Raw genomic sequence first — 15,294 nt, forward strand, 5'->3', positions numbered from 1 at the left:
CAATACCCAGAGACCCCCCAACATACACATAAAACCCCCCCCAGGGACCCCTCGACACACAGGGATCCCCCAACATACACGCAAGGACCCACCCACAGGGGCTCTACCCTCACAGGGATCCCCTTACACAGGGATCCCACCCTGAGACACCCCATATCCACGAGGACCTTCACACAGGGACCCCACTCAAAGGAACCCCACACCCATGGGTACCCCCCATACAAACAGGCAGCCCACACTCCCATTCTGCATGGGAGCAAACGCTAAAGGAAAGAGTTCAGACCACCAACCCAAAGGAAAGTCACCAAGGCCAACTCCAAGGCTCTCTGCCCCATACTGGTCCTGCCTCCCCACCTAAGAATAGGGTGGTCTGGCTGGAGGCGCCCACATGCACATGCTCACAGGAGCCCGCTCGTTCACTCTTGGCTCTGACCTTCTCCACGCCACATTCTGTCCCGTCCAGGAGAGGAACGAGGAGGCGGCTGCAGCTGCTTTGGTCCAGCGGGTCTGTGTGGCAGGAGAGGGCCTGGCATATATCCTAGGAGGATGGACAGGTGGCGAGCTCAGGGGCCACCAGGGCCTTCCAGGTCAGTGTCCGACCTTAACTGTCCCTCCCAGACCATAGGACACACTGACACAGCCAACACTCTGCGCTGTGGGCACTGGTGCCCCCAAAAGACAAGGCATGACCAACCCATCGATGGGGAACTGGGACCATGACCAGGTCCTGCCACACCTTTTGGAGCCCATGGAAATGTGGTTTTTGTGTCTTTTTTCTTTTTTTCTTTTTCTTGTCACTGACTTGAAGTTCACCAGGGAACTGTTTTAATTTCTTTTTCTGAGATGATTTCGCTCTTGTTGCCCAGGCTAAAGTACAATGGCGCAATCTCAGCTCACAGCAAACTCTGCCTCCTGGGTTCAAGCAATTCTCCTACCTCAGCCTCCCGAGTAGCTGGGATTACAAGCACGCACCACCATGCCCAGCTAATTTTTTGTATTTTTAGTACAGATGGCGTTTCTCCATGTTGGTGAGGTTGGTCTCGAACTCCCAACCTCAGCTGATCTACCTGCCTTGGCCTCCCAACGTGCTGGGATTACAGGTGTGAGCCACCACATCTGGCCTAATTTCTTTTAAAATCATAAGAAAAAAGGCCGGGCACGGTGGCTCATGCCTGTAATTCCAGGACTTTGGGAGGCCAAGGCAGGCGGATCACGAGGTCAGGAGATCAAGACCATCCCGGCTAACACAGTGAAACACCGTCTGTACTAAAAATACAAAAAATTAACCTGGCGTGGTGGCGGGTGCCTATAGTCCAGCTACTAAGGAGGCTGAAGCAGAAGAATGGCATTAACCCAGAAGGCGGAGCTTGCAGTGAGCTGAGATTGCACCACTGCACTCCAGCCTGGGTGACAGAGCGAGACTCTGTCTCAAAATAAATAAATAAATAAAATAAAATAAAATCAGAAGAAAAAAATGAATTCGACTGGGTGTGGTAGCTCATGCCTGTAATCCCAGCACTTTGGGAGGCCAAGGCGGGCGGATCACCTGAGGTCAGGAATTCGAGACCAGCCTGGCCAACATGATGAAACCCTATCTCCACTAAAAAATACAAAACTTATCTGGGCATGGTGGCACATGCCTGTAGTCCCAGCTACTTGGGAGGCATAGGCCCAGGAATCGCTTGAACCTTGGAGGCGGAGACTTCAGTAAGCCAAGATTGTGCCACTGCACTCCAGCCTGGGTGACAGAGTGAGACTCTGTCTCAAAAAAAAAAAAAAAAAAAGATAAAAGAAAAAAAAATGAATTTAAAGGTTCAAATTAATGTTGTAATATATAATATTAATAGATTTGCTGGTCAGGCATGGGTGGTGGCTCATGTCTGTAATCCCAGGGCTTTGGGACGCCAAGGTGGGAGGATGGCTTGAGGCCAGGAGTCCTAGACCAGCCTGGGTAACAAAGGGAGACCCCATCTCTACAAAAAATTTTAAAATTAGCTGGACGTTGGGGCATGTGCTTATAGTCCCAGCTACTCCAAGGCTGAGGTGGGAGGATTGCTTGCGCCCAGGAGGTTGAGGCTACAGTGAGTTATAATTGAGCTACTGCACTCCACCCTGGGCAACAGAACGAGGCCCTGTCTCAAAGAAGAAACAAAAAAAAAGACTTGGCCGGGCGCGGTGGCTCATGCCTGTAATCCCAGCACTTTGGGATGCCCAGGCGAGTGGATCACCAGGTCAGGAGATCGAGACCATCCTGGCTAACAGAGTGAAACTCCGTCTCTACTAAAAATACAAAAAATTAGCCCGCCACAGGCGCCTGTAGTCCCAGCTTCTGGAGAGGCTGAGGCAGGAGAATGGCGTGAACACAGGAGGTGGAACTTGCAGTGAGCTGAGATGGCGCCACTGCACTCCAGCCTGGGCAACAGAGAGGAGAGAGACTCCGGTGGTCAAAAAAAAAAAAAAAAAAAAAAAAAAAAAAAAAAAAAAAAAAAAAAAAAAAAAAAAAAAAAAAAAGGATTAAAATTAATTTCTCAATTTTCTTTTTTTTTTATGGAGGAAGGGGCCCGCCAAGGCAAAAGTGGCTGGAGTCCATGAATGTCCTATGCAACCCTGCGAGGAACTCTGTCTTTTGGGGTGCCTGCTCTCCTTCATCTCCCCTCCCCCTACCAGTCCCACTTCTGCCGTGGGTTCAGTTTGGACGCCACTTCCTCCAGGAAGCCCTCCAGGCTGACTCCAGCCACAAGAGATGGGAAGTCCTTGGTAACTGTTTAAGATTGGTGTCCTTACTCAGCCAGAAGCCCTTGGGCACAGGGGCCCTCCCAGGACTAGCTACATAATTTGTGGGGCCCAGTCAAACAAAAATGTTGGGGCTTTGTTCAAACATTTTAAATAATTTCTAGAGGCCACAGACAGCATTAAACTAAGCCGCCCTGGGGGTACCTCAGCCTAGCACTGCACCCAGCAGGTGCTCATGGTGCACGTTGCGGGGACATGAGTTGATGAGTTGGGTGATGCCGAGGAACCTCATGGCCAATCCCAGGCCACCGCCGGCAGACTTACCAGGTGCTCCCTGGCGAAGGTGCAGGCGACAGCCTTAGGGCCGAAGGCCACGCGGCACTGCTCGTTGGCGCTGTAGTAGAGGCCAGGCTGCGCCTCCGGCGGGCGCCCCGTGGACCCAGGCTGAGGCCGCGGGGGGTCCCACACGCAGCGGGCCCGTCCTGCGCTGCGACAAGGCCCGGCTCAGGCCCGGGGTGTACACCGGGAGGAGGCGGGACAGAGGAGTGTGCACGGGCATGGAAGCGTTTGGAAGCGTGGCCTTTTGTGAGTGGGAACAGGAGTTGTCGGCCCGAGCCCCCCACCAGGAGCCAGCTCTGGACTGGGACCAAGACTAAGGCTCCGGTCCACGCGGAGGTGGGTGGCCAGCAGAGGGAGCGGCGACAGAGGCACAGGTCAGAGTGGGATCAAGCAGATGCACGTTAGGCCCGGGAGCAGTACGGTCGGTGAGAAGGGGACGCAGGGGTACATGTACGCGGGCGGGGGAGATAGGGGTGTGGGGCTGATGGAGCATGGAGAGTGGACGGAGGGGTCGGCGCGGGTAGAGGCAGACGAAGCTTATGGTAAGGGGGTGAATTGAGGGGGTGGGCGCAGGAACCGGGTGGGTGCAGGAATGGGGTGGGCGCAGGGGGCCGAGATGGGGGGTGGATGGAGGAGGGTAGGATGCAGGGGTGGGTGCAGGCAAGTGGGAGAGAATGTGGACGGAAGGGTGGCCGCAGAGCGTGGGACAGCGCGGGGGGAGGCGCAGGGAGTTGGGCAGGTGGGTGGGACGGAGGGGTGGGTGCAGGGGTTGGGACGGTGGGGTGGGTGCAGGGGCTGGGACGGAGCGGTGGGCGCCGGGGTTGGACGGAGGGGTGGGTCTCGGGCGGGGACAGGAAGAAGTGCTGAATGCGGAGTGGGGAGGGACGTAGGGAGGGGTGGCGCGGGAGGCCCAGGGGGCTGGTTGGAGGCTCGCGCCCCTCCCGCGGGGCGGCAGCTACCTGAGCAGGCTCAGCAGCTGCCGGCGGCTGCAGGGGGACCAGGCGAGGCCAGCGCGGGGCGCAGCGCCGTCTGAAGCCATCACGTGTCCGCTGGGGTCGCAGCCGCTGCCGGGCGCGCCGTCGTGCTCCAGGCCGAAGCTGGTAGGTGGGGAGCTGCGCTAAGGCGGCCGGCTGGGGCGGGGGCAGGATCGGGTCGGCGAGTCCGGGCCTGGCGCCCTAGTGCCGCAGGGCCAGCGACTTTTCGGACCCGGGTCGACCCCTAACGCCGCCACCTGCTAACCGGGCGCAGTGCGGAGGGCCTTGTGCGCCCTGCGTCAGTTTTCCCCAGATGGGAGCGCTAGCCCAGCAGGGTGGTTCCCGCATCTTTTGCTAATAAATATCAAAAGGCTTTAAAAACGTGCAAGCCACATTAATTCACGGTGTTAGGAGTCTGTGGAGAGGTGGGGACTGGTCGGGGCCTTGAGGGGCTGCTCTGGCGACTGTTTACATGGATGTGTTGAGCGTGAAACTCACCCACTGTGAGTAAAGCACGACTTTAAAGTTCAGTTAAAATGTGCTTGCCCTTGGCCATTGTTTGCATTCCTAGGCCAGGAGGGTGAACCGTTTCCAAACTGTCACAACAGAGCTTGCTTTCCCCAAAGCAGAACTGACGGAGGACTACTAATGAGGTGGGAGAAGCCAGGCACCTGTGCGGTAGGAGGTGGACTCCACTCTGGAGGCCCCGCTTGGACACCGGACCAGAGGACTAGCTAAAACAGGGAGGGGTGGGAAGCCCCCTTCCATAAGACAGGCCCACCAGTGGCCATGTCAGTTTACCATTGTCATGGCAACACCCAGAAGTTACCGCCCCTTTTCCATGATGAAAACCCGAAAAGTACTGCCCTTTTTCTAGAAATTTCTGCATAATCTGTTCCCTTAATTTGCATATAATTAAAAGTGGGTATAAAAATTATTGCATATAATTAAAAGTGCAGCCCTGCCTTTGAGCTGCTCTTTTGGGCACAGTATCTATGGGGTAGCCCTGCTTCAAAAGGGCTATGCTGCGCTGTACACAGTCACAGGGCTGTACACTCTGACCACTGCTATGTCAATCAAAGTTGCTGTCTAACACCACCTGCTTCCTCTGGAATTCTTTCCTGGGTGAAGCCAAGAACCCTCCCAGGCTAAGCCCCTGTTTGGGGACTCATCTGTTCTGCATCACAGGAGCAAAAGGAAACTATGCTCCCTGTGAGGGAGAAGGAGCCCTGCCTTGCCCCACACCCAGGAACCCTGCCTCAACCCTTCCAGGCTCAGAGGGGTTGAAAGGGGTCGGGGGCAGGGTTGGTGGGCAAGGAAGGTAGAAATTCACTTTTCAATTTAGAAATCTCTGCACTGGGCTGGGCGCAATGTCTCACGGCTGTAATCCCAGCACTTTGGCCGGCCGAGGTGGGCAGATCACGAGGTCAGGAGATCGAGACCATCCTGGTTAACATGGTGAAACCCCATCTCTACTAAAAAATACAAAAAATTAGCCAGGCATGGTGGTGGGCACCTGTAGTCCCAGCTACTCAGGAGGCTGAGGCAGGAGAATGATGTGAACCCGGGAGGCGGAGCTTGCAGTGAGCCGAGATTGCGCCACTGCACTCCAGCCTGGGCGACAGAGCAAGACTCCGTCAAAAAAAAAAGAAAGAAAGAAAGAAAGAAATCTCTGCACTGTTTGAATTTTTACAACAATTGGGTGTTATTTTCAGACTTAAAAAACTAAAGAAATGAAAAGAAACCCATCACTCTACGTAAATGGTTATAGGTAGGAGTGAAGGTTTGCACACAAGAATGTATAATGTTCACAACAGGAAGATGTGTTCAGGCAACCTAGACATCCCAGGAGAGAGGCCTGATTAAATAAATTATGGTACATAACTGTAAGAGACCTGGGATAATGTTTGGGATATATTACTACATAAAGAGCAGGTAAATCCTGCATTCACCCTAGGAAGAAAAAAGAAAGGCTGGACGCAGTGGCTCACGCCTGTAATCCCAGCACTTTGGGAGGCCGAGGCAGGTGGATCACCTGAGGTCAGGAGTTCGAGACCAGCCTGACCAACATGGAGAAACCCCGTCTCTTCTAAAAATACAAAATTAGCTGGGCATGGTGGCACATGCCTGTAATCCCAGATACTTGGGAGGCTGAGGCAGGAGAATCACTTGAACATAGGGGGCGGAGGTTGCGGTGAGCTGAGATCACGCCATTGCACTCCAGCTTGGGCAACAAGAGTGAAACTCTGCCTCAAAAAAAAAAAAAGAAAAAGAAAAAGAAAAAAGAAATAGCAGGTAACAAAGCAATGAACAGCATAATCACAATTTTCCTTTAATTCAGGGATCCAAACTAAATCCCAATTTTGCAAATAAAAAATATGTGTGTGTGTGTATAAAGAAAAGACTGAAATTAAATACAAAACGTGAAGAGACGTTATCTCTAAATATTGGGATTTGAGATAGTTTTTACAGCCTGCTTTTTCTTTACCTGAATTTTCTACAGAAGTTATTTTCTACCTGCTAAAGGTGTTTTGCTTGTCTTTTGGAAAAAAAGTTTCTTTAATCAAACAGTATCAGGTTCCCATGTCCTCACACCCACCCTTCTGAGTCTATTGAGGTGAGGGGTACAGGCTCCTCTGGCGAAACTCTACAAGGACCCACTGTTTGCCAAGACCACCTCTGCCCTGGGTACCCAGGTCAGCTCCTTGCCAGAGCCTGGGGACAGCTGGTGGGGCTGCATACCTGTGCCCGATCTCATGGGCGATGGTGACTCCCAGGTCGAAGCCAGTGTCCTCGGTAATGAGGCAGCTCCAGGTTGGGGAGCAGGCACCACCCAGCTGAGTGACTCCCCGCACCTGCCGGTTACCATCAGGCAACTCCAGGTCAAACCTCGGTGAGAGAAAACAGTCACTCGGGTGGTGCCAAGGCACGTGGCTGCCCCAGGGTCACCTTTGTAGAGAGCAGGAGACCGAGGGTGCAGCCTTCCCAGGCTGGCTGACCAGCACCCATCAGAAAGCTCGGCTACCTCGTGATATAGAGGACCAGGTCAGCGTGGCCAGGATCTGTGTCGTCCTCGGGGTTGATGGTCCGGCTCCACCCACAGACGCTCAGCAGGGATGAGGTAAGGTTGGCTGTGATATTTGGAGCACCCTGCAGATCCACAGCAAAGCCTGCGTTTAGGACACCCCAACCAGGCATGGTGCTGACTGCGGTCAGTGTGTATCCCAGTTAGTCCTCATAACAACCCTCTGACTAGCCCATGTTAGGGGTGAGACAACTGAGGCTCAGAGAAGTAGTCAGGCAGCCTATGCTGAGTGCTGGATAGAGCTGGGAGGGCAGCTGGTCCGTCTGGCTGAACGCATTCTGTGACCCATGCTACTTGGGGCATCCAGGACAAGAGGTTAAAGAGGATGGAGATACGATGACTTGGGCTTCCCGCTCTGTATGGCATGCTGAGCTCCAGCTCCATGCCTACCTCCGGCTCTGTCAGAATGACCATCTTCACCAGGTGCACCCGAAACTGAGCCCCCAGGGACGGGTCCCGAAGCAGTTCTGCCCCCTGTGGAAGGGCAAATGAAAGAGGTAACCCGTCGGGTGGGCATTGCCAGTCCTAGGCAGCTGCTGACTCCCAGGGTCCCCAGGGTGCGAAGGGCTGGAGAGCATGTGTGGGAAGCATGTGTGGGAAGCAGGGGCTCCTAAAATGCGATGCACAGTCAGCCGTGCCTCTGCTGCTCCTCAGCTCACGGCTCAGGAAGGCCAACTAATGCAAGGAAAACAAACTCCAAAGCAAGAGGATGAGAGCACACAGACGGTCACGAGTTGGATATTCCGGTCAAATGCTGCTCCTCTCAGACCACAGACTCCTCTCAGATTACAGGAGCCTGCCATCATGCCCAGCTAATTTTTGTATTTTTAGTAGATACGGAGTTTCACCATGTTGGCCAGGCTAGTCTTGAACTCCTGACTTCAGGTGATACACCCGCCTTGGCCTCCCAAAGTGCTGGGATTATAGGCATGAGCCACTGCGCCCAGCCTTGTTTGTCTTCCTGAGACAGCCGATAGTGGGGTAGTGCTTCCCTGCCCACCCTTCCCTTTCAAGTGAAGGGGGGCTGCAGGGGTTCAGGTGCTAGCAAGAAATTAAGGTGGCCATCTCCTTTGCCAGAAGTCTCTGTTTAGACTTCAGACTGGTGACCTGTCCTCGCCACTCTGAGAGAGAGAGGGCAGGGTCGGGGTACAGAGGGCAGTGTGAGCAGCCCACACCCTGTTTGCCAGGATTGTGTTAGCTGAGCCTCCTGGGGGTCAAATGGATACTGAGGAAGAGGCCAGGCTTGAGGGTGGCCCCAGGTGAAGGGACTTGAGTAGTGAGAGGCTGCAGGGTGTGCGTGTGCTATGGAGCTGAGAGGGGGTGTGGGACCTCACCCACCTCCACCCAGGGGAGGGAGGGAGAAGAGGAAGAGCCCCGAGCCATTCTACCTGAGTTTAACCCACTGTATTCAGACCACCAGATACACCAGCCCACAGACATTGGTCACCAGCCCGGGCCATGGGGACCTGCACAGGCCAGCGCCATCCCTGGAGGTCGTTCCTGTGGGGGTACTCACGATGTTGAGGTTGGTGAGCACATAGCGCTCCGTGTCCTCCTGGTGAGCCTGGAAGACATCGGGGCCCACGGCCACCAGCAGCTCCAGGTGTAGGATGCTGCCTGCAGCCCTCCTCTGCCTCTGCCTCTGCCTCTGGAAGCCAGGGGAAGGAGGGCGGCCTGGAGGGGCAGGGGGAGAGCAGAGGGCAATGGTTCTAGAAAGCAAGTAGTGGAAAGCTAACAGGAGAGAGGCTGGCGGGTCTTGGAAGGATGGCCTTCCAAAGTCAAGACATTGCGTGTCACCCCCACCCCAAGAGCTGGACCCCGTTAGTGACTGGGCATGCAAAGGGCAGGGCCCAGGAGGAGTTGTTGGGCTACGGTGTCCTTTAGGTCACCCCATCAAGATAAGCTTCCTACTGCCCTGGTGGCTCTGCCCAAAGGGGAAAGCCCCTGCCCTGCCTCCCGGACCCTGCTCTGGGCACAATTGTTTCATGAGTAACATCATCGACCCCAACAGGAAACTGAACACAAGTGGAGCCCGGTGGTCTCTTGGGAAGCAGGGGCCCAGGCCAGCCCTCACTGTCCTCTCCCAAGGGAGCCCTTAGAGGGCCAGGGACCCTGGGCAATGATCTCCCAGTCCTTCAGGAGCGGCGGAGCTAGAAGGACCCAGGCTATGGGTACCCAGACAGCATCGGCTGCATCCAGCCCCCCGGGATGGCCCCAGGCACTGGTCAGTGTGCATCTGGCCTAGACCACAAAGAACCAGGTCACAAGATGGGCCTTGCCCTCCCGTTCCCCCTGACCACTAGCCCACCTGCCTCTGGCCCCCATCAGCCGTTAGTCAAGTTGTCAATGGCCCTACTGGGAAGGGGGCTCACACCTGGAGACGGTCACACACAGGGCCTGTGGGCAATGGGGACAGGCCTTTATCATAAGGAAATCCATGGCCTTAGGAGGGAGCCTGAGCCAGTACCTATCTTGTTTCCCACAGAAGGAATAAATATTTACATCCACGGCCAGAAACCACAAGAGCTCCTGAAAACCAGCCAGCTCAGCAGAAGCCATGGGGCAGAAGGGGCCAGCCAATCGGTGACCGTTCCCTTGTGATATTTAACAGAAGCTAGGGTGAGAACCCTGGCCTGGCTGGAACATCCAAACCAGCTTTTATCAACTTGGCCGGAAGTAACAGAGTTAATTAACAGGGGTGACAGCAGCTTCTCTGACCTCCTGCCAGATCCACCAAAAATCCCAGACCACTGACTCAATGGTGAGATACCCCTTGAAAGTCCTGAGACACTTCCCTGGGACAGAAGACATCAGGACAAGTACCTTTTAAGGGAGCACCAGGGCTCAAGTAAGAAGACACAGCCTGTGGCTCCAAAGCCTGAAGAAAACTCTGCAAGACAAAAAGAGATGGATGGGGCTGGGTGCAGTGGCTCACGCCTGTAATCCTAACACTTGGGGAGACCGAGGTGGGAGGATCACTTGACCCAGGAGTTTGAGACCAGCCAGGGCAACATAACAAGACCCCATGTCAGAAAAAAAAAGGAAGAAGGAGAAGGAGAAGGAGAAGAAGAAGAAGGACAGAAAGAGAAAGACAGAAAGACAAAAGGAAGGAAGAAAGGAAGGAAGGAAGGAAGGAAGGAAGGAAGGAAGGAAGGAAGGAAGAGGAAGCAAGGCGATGGAGGGAAGGAACGAGAACAGGGAGCGGAGGGAGCGTCACGGTGACGGGAGGGAGGAGGGAAGAAGGAAGAAAGGGCAGGGAGGTCGAGGAGGGAGGGGGAAACGACAGGAAGGAAGGAAGGAAGGAAGGAAGGAAGGAACGGAAGGAAGAAAGGAAGGAAGGAAGGAGGAAAGAAAGAAGAAAAAGAGACGGATGAAGAGACAGGAAGCAGGAGGTGGGTGAGGCCAACCAAGAAGGAGAGGGGGAAATCAGAGACAGGGAGCGGGAGAGGAAGGGAGAGGCAGAGAAGAGCAACCCACATAGTTTGGGACAAACTAGTATCTGTCTGTTCAGTTTCACTGGATGAGCAGGTCGTACTGAGACACCAACTCCCTCTTCAGTGAGCACACTTCATCCCCCAAAACCCCAAGTGCAGACTTCCCTGCCCAGCGCAAACCCCAAAGCTGATGTAGTCAGCTGTTTGGCACTCCCCTCGCCCCAGGTAGCTCAGAATACCCCACCGAGAGGCTCCCAGAATACCCCCGCTCCGCAAATGCGCCCACCTGCTGGAAATGGGAGGGTCCCCAGCAGCCCAGGAGAAAGCCACAGGCAAGGATTCCGGCCACACAGAGGGAAGGGCATCTTGCCCGGGGGTGATGCTGGCGCATCCTCAGGAGAGCCAGCCTGCAGAGTGGAGCAGAGTGAGAGGGGGCCTTGGTGACTGGGAATCTGGCCAGCGTGGAATGGACAGGCCTGCTCGCTGGGCGGGACGATTAGGCAGTGTTTACTCTTGGAAGCTTCCTGCCAGGGCAGGGCCATGGCTAGGGTGGGCGGCCTGCAGCTCCTCCTGCTGCAGCCTGGACCTTGCTCTAAGATGGCTGCAGTTCAGGGTACCCCACAGCCCAGTCCTGGACTCCAGAGAGCTCTCTGGATGTGCACGCCCACCTCAGAGGAGGCCTAGCCATCTAGAAGGGACACTGGACCAGAAACCTGCTGACGGGGGTTCACGAGGATGCCAGGACCTTGGGCTGGCTCTCTCTCTAGGGTCCCCGCTCCCATCTGACAGATGAAAGGCTGTGCCAAACACATCGCGGTTCTGGCCCAACTCTCCGCCTACTCTGTGCCTGTGCCTGATGGGGAGAGTCGCAGAAGCAGGCTGCACGGCACCAGATCTTGGCATCATCACAAACCGCCTGGCAATCCCCCTCACCTCCTGGAAGGCTCTCTTCACATGCTCCAAACCACTCTTTTACACCCCTCACACCCACACAGCCGCACAAGCTGATGACCATCAGGGGGATTCACCTTGTGTTTCCACCCCTCAAAGTGCAACCTCTCTCCTCCTCTGCAATCAGGGAGGACGCACCTACACTCCCTGCCAGGCCCTGGCTCTGGATCCCTTCCCAGCTCTCTTCTCCTGCATCGTTAGTTTCTGTCCCTCTGCTAGAGCCATTCATTCATTCCTTCAGCCAACAAATGTTTCACTGAGCCCCTGAAACAGGCCAGGCTCTGTGCTAGACACCAGGAAAGCAGCCACAAGCCAGGCAGACAGCAGCGTCGGCCTCTCACAGCTTAAATGCTAGGAAAGAGAGCCAGACAGCACAGTTGCTAGACAAACACGTGTTGCGTATGTACTCTGTTCAAAGATGGTAAGTGTCATGGGGAAAAATACAGCAGAATAAAGGAATGGGGGGCTGGAGGGGAGGGTGTGCTTCCATGCAGGAAGGTAAGGAGGCTCTTGGAGAAGGGGGCATGCTTAGATGTCGAGATCCTAGTACCTGGCTCACCCTATCAGCATACATGATTCTGCTGTCTCTTTTTTGGTTTTTGTTTTTTGAGACAGAGTCTTGCTGCGTCACCCAGGCTGGAGTGCACTGGCACGATCTCGGCTCACTGCAGCCTCCGTCACCCAGGTTCAAGTGATTCTCCTGCCTCAGCTTCCCTCGTGGCTGGGATTACAGGTGCCCGCCACCACGCCTGGCTAGTTATTGTATATTTAGTAGAAGTGGAGTTTCACCATGTTGGCCAAGCTGGTCTCAAACTCCTGACCTCAGGTGAGCTGACTGCCTCGGCCTCCCAAAGTGCTGGGATTACAGGCATGAGCCCCAGCACACCCAGGCACACTGGTGTCTCTTGATTACAATCAGCAACCTTCCCTTGACCCACACTGTCCTCCCACCATAGCCCTGTTTCTGGCTTTCTTTAAGAACTTGGAAACATTATTTTCAGTAGCTATCTCCACTTCCTTGCCTCCAATTCCCACATCCCACTGAAATTAATCTTTAAAAGGTCACCAATAATTTTGTGAACCCTGAAAGAGCCAATCCTTCATGATAGTTCCCAAGTCACTAACTGGGTCTAAATTCAAAGTAGGACCTAGAAGCCATTTGCTGACTAGGGTCACACACACATTCTGCATTCTGGAAAGCCCCCACTCTCGCTTACCTCTGGGATGGTTTCATAGCTTTCTGTTCCTATTTATGCCACCAGAATCAACCCATCGACTGTGACCCACATCGACCAATCTGAACTCGGTAAGTATTAACCAGTCAGAACTAAGCAAGTGTGCCTTCCTCATTTGCATAAGTGACCAAAGTGGGAACCTGAGCAGAAGTTCTCTACAAAAGACAACCTATTTCTTTGTTCTCTTTGTTCTCTGGAATGCACCTTTGTACAGAAGGCTGCATCGCCCTGGTTTGTAAACTGCTGGAACAAAGTTTTTTTCCTTTTTTAAAAAGAAAACCCGGGCCAGGTGCGGTGGCTCACGCCTGTAATCCCAGCACTTTGGGAGGCTGAGGCAGGCGGATCACAAGGTCAGGAGTTCGAGATCAGCCTGGCCAGCGTAGTGAAACCCCATCTCTACTAAAAATACAAAAATTAGGCCAGGTGTGGTGGCTCACGCCTGTAATCCCAACACTTTGGGAGGCCTAGGCGGGTGGATCACCAAGGTCTGGAGATCGAGACCAGCCTGGCCAACATGGAGAAACCCGATTTCTACTAAAAGTACAAAATTATTCAGGCATGGTGGCACATGCCTGTAATCCCAGCTACTCGGGAGGCTGAGGCAGAAGAGTCACTTGAACCCGGGAGGTGGAGGTTGCGGTGAGCCAAGATTGCACCATTGCACTCTAGCCTGGGTGACAAGAACAAAACTTCGTCTCAAAAAAAAATACAAAAATTAGCTGGGCATGGTGGCATGCACCTGTAGTCCCAGCTACTCGGGAGGCTGAGGCAGAAGAATTGCTTGAACCCAGGAGGTGGAGATTGTGGTGAGCTGATACCACACCACTGCACTCCAGCCTGGGCAGAGAGCAAGACTCCAACTCAAAAAAAAAAAAAAAAATAGAAAAAAGAAAACCCTTTTCAGTGGACTTGTTGACAATCTCAGTGCCATATCTGGTTCCCATCTCTCTGTCCCCGTCTTTCTCAGCCTCTCAGCAGCATCTGACGTGGTTTATTCTCCCCCTGGATTCTCTAATGCCACTCACATCCACCTCTCCTCCTACCACATTGACTGCTCCTCCTCAGCCTCCTCTGCTGCTTCGCCCCTGGAGAGCCCCAAGCACCTGCCATCTGGCCTTAGCCCTTCACTCCCTATATTGGTACTCTCTCCTTGGGTGAACTAACCCAGGCTCATGGTTTCAACACTAATTATATGCTGACGACTTCCAAATTACATCTCCAGCACTGACCCTTCTCTAAGCTTAGGAATCTTAGATCCTGCTGCTGATTAGACGTCTCTCGTTGGTGACTGAAGGCCCACTCAAACTCAGCAAGTGTGAAAAGGAGCTCATGGCTCCACTCCCATACTTCACCCTGCCTCTTGCAGACATTTATTGAGATGATAAATGGCCACACCCAGTTGCTCAGACCAAAATCCTAGGAGCCTCACCTCCCTTTTACTCCATCAACCTTTGCCTGTTACACACGCACATCGAATCTATCCACTCCCAGCCGGGCACGGTGGCTCACACCTGTAATCCCAGCACTTTGGGAGGCCAAGGCGGATGGATCACTTGAGGTCAGGAGTTTGAGACAGCCTGGCCAACATGGCGAAACCCCAGGTCTACTAAAAATACAAAAATGAGCAGAGCATGGTAGCATGCACCTGCAATCCCAGCTACTCGGGAGGCTGAGGCAGGGGTATTACTTGAACCCAGGAAGCAGAGGTTAAGGGAGGAGACCACCCCTCATATTGTCTTATGCCCAATTTCTGCTTCCAAAGAAAGAAGTAAAAACTAAAAGGCAGAAATAAAATCCACAGGCAAACAGCCTGGCGCTGTGCCCTGGGCCTGGTTAAAGACTGACCCTTGACCTAACTGATTGTTATCTATATATTTCAGACATTGTATGGAAAAGCATTGTGAAAATCCCTGTCCTGTTCTGTTGCTTTCTGATTACCGGAGCATGCAGCCCCGAGTCACGTGCCCCCTGCTTGCTCAATCATCACGACCCTCTCACATGACCCTCTCACACGGACCCCCTTAGAGTTGTAAGCCCTTAAAAGGGACAGTAATTGCACACTCGGAGAGCTCGGTTTTTGAAGACCTGAGTCTGCAGATGCTCCCAGCTAAATAAAGCCCTTTCCTTCTACAATTCGGTGTCTGAGGGGTTCTTGTCTGCAGCTCCTCCTGCTACACAGTGAACTGGCGGGAACGCCTCCCTGTGCCTGGGCCTCAGTTTCCCCACTGTATATAGAAGATGAGCCGCTGTGAGGCTAAGCATGGAGCAGCCCGAGGCGGGAAAGGCCCGAGAGTCCAGGACGCAGTCCAGGGACCAAGCCCAGCTCTCACTAGCCCGAGGGCCCAGTGCCCCCACGCGCTGCTGCCCCACCCGGTGCTACACACACAGCGGCCCACCAGTTCCCTTCTGGCGTCCGCATCTCTCATCCCCATCCCGGATCTTGGGGAGGTCCTCGGCTAGCCCAATCAAACTCGAGGTCGATGACCCCGGATGCCGCTGGCTAACGCGGCGACCCAAGTCCGGTGCGGGCGAACCGCCCAGGC

The 15,294-nt window shown here is 54.2% G+C and overlaps 1 protein-coding gene across 1 annotated transcript in view; it reads right to left on the reverse strand.

Annotated features, from left to right (window-relative positions):
* The window catches only part of ADAMTS13 (ADAM metallopeptidase with thrombospondin type 1 motif 13), a 38,987-nt gene extending 26,202 nt beyond the window's left edge, over positions 1 to 12,785 (reverse strand). Inside the window, exons 1-10 of the mRNA XM_017849064.1 lie at positions 12,734 to 12,785; positions 10,852 to 10,972; positions 9,955 to 10,021; positions 8,648 to 8,805; positions 7,522 to 7,605; positions 7,072 to 7,196; positions 6,789 to 6,935; positions 4,032 to 4,169; positions 3,058 to 3,220; positions 434 to 538 (exon numbers count right to left, since the gene is read on the reverse strand). Of these exons, the coding sequence (XP_017704553.1) occupies positions 434 to 538; positions 3,058 to 3,220; positions 4,032 to 4,169; positions 6,789 to 6,935; positions 7,072 to 7,196; positions 7,522 to 7,605; positions 8,648 to 8,805; positions 9,955 to 10,021; positions 10,852 to 10,972; positions 12,734 to 12,750 (1,125 nt within the window). The 5' untranslated portion in view covers positions 12,751 to 12,785. The remainder of the gene's footprint in view (positions 1 to 433; positions 539 to 3,057; positions 3,221 to 4,031; positions 4,170 to 6,788; positions 6,936 to 7,071; positions 7,197 to 7,521; positions 7,606 to 8,647; positions 8,806 to 9,954; positions 10,022 to 10,851; positions 10,973 to 12,733) is intronic.
* Positions 12,786 to 15,294: the final 2,509 nt, after the last annotated feature.

Source organism: Rhinopithecus bieti, unplaced genomic scaffold (assembly GCF_001698545.2).
Source record: "Rhinopithecus bieti isolate Rb0 unplaced genomic scaffold, ASM169854v2 scaffold_2205, whole genome shotgun sequence".
NCBI lineage: Eukaryota > Metazoa > Chordata > Mammalia > Primates > Cercopithecidae > Rhinopithecus > Rhinopithecus bieti.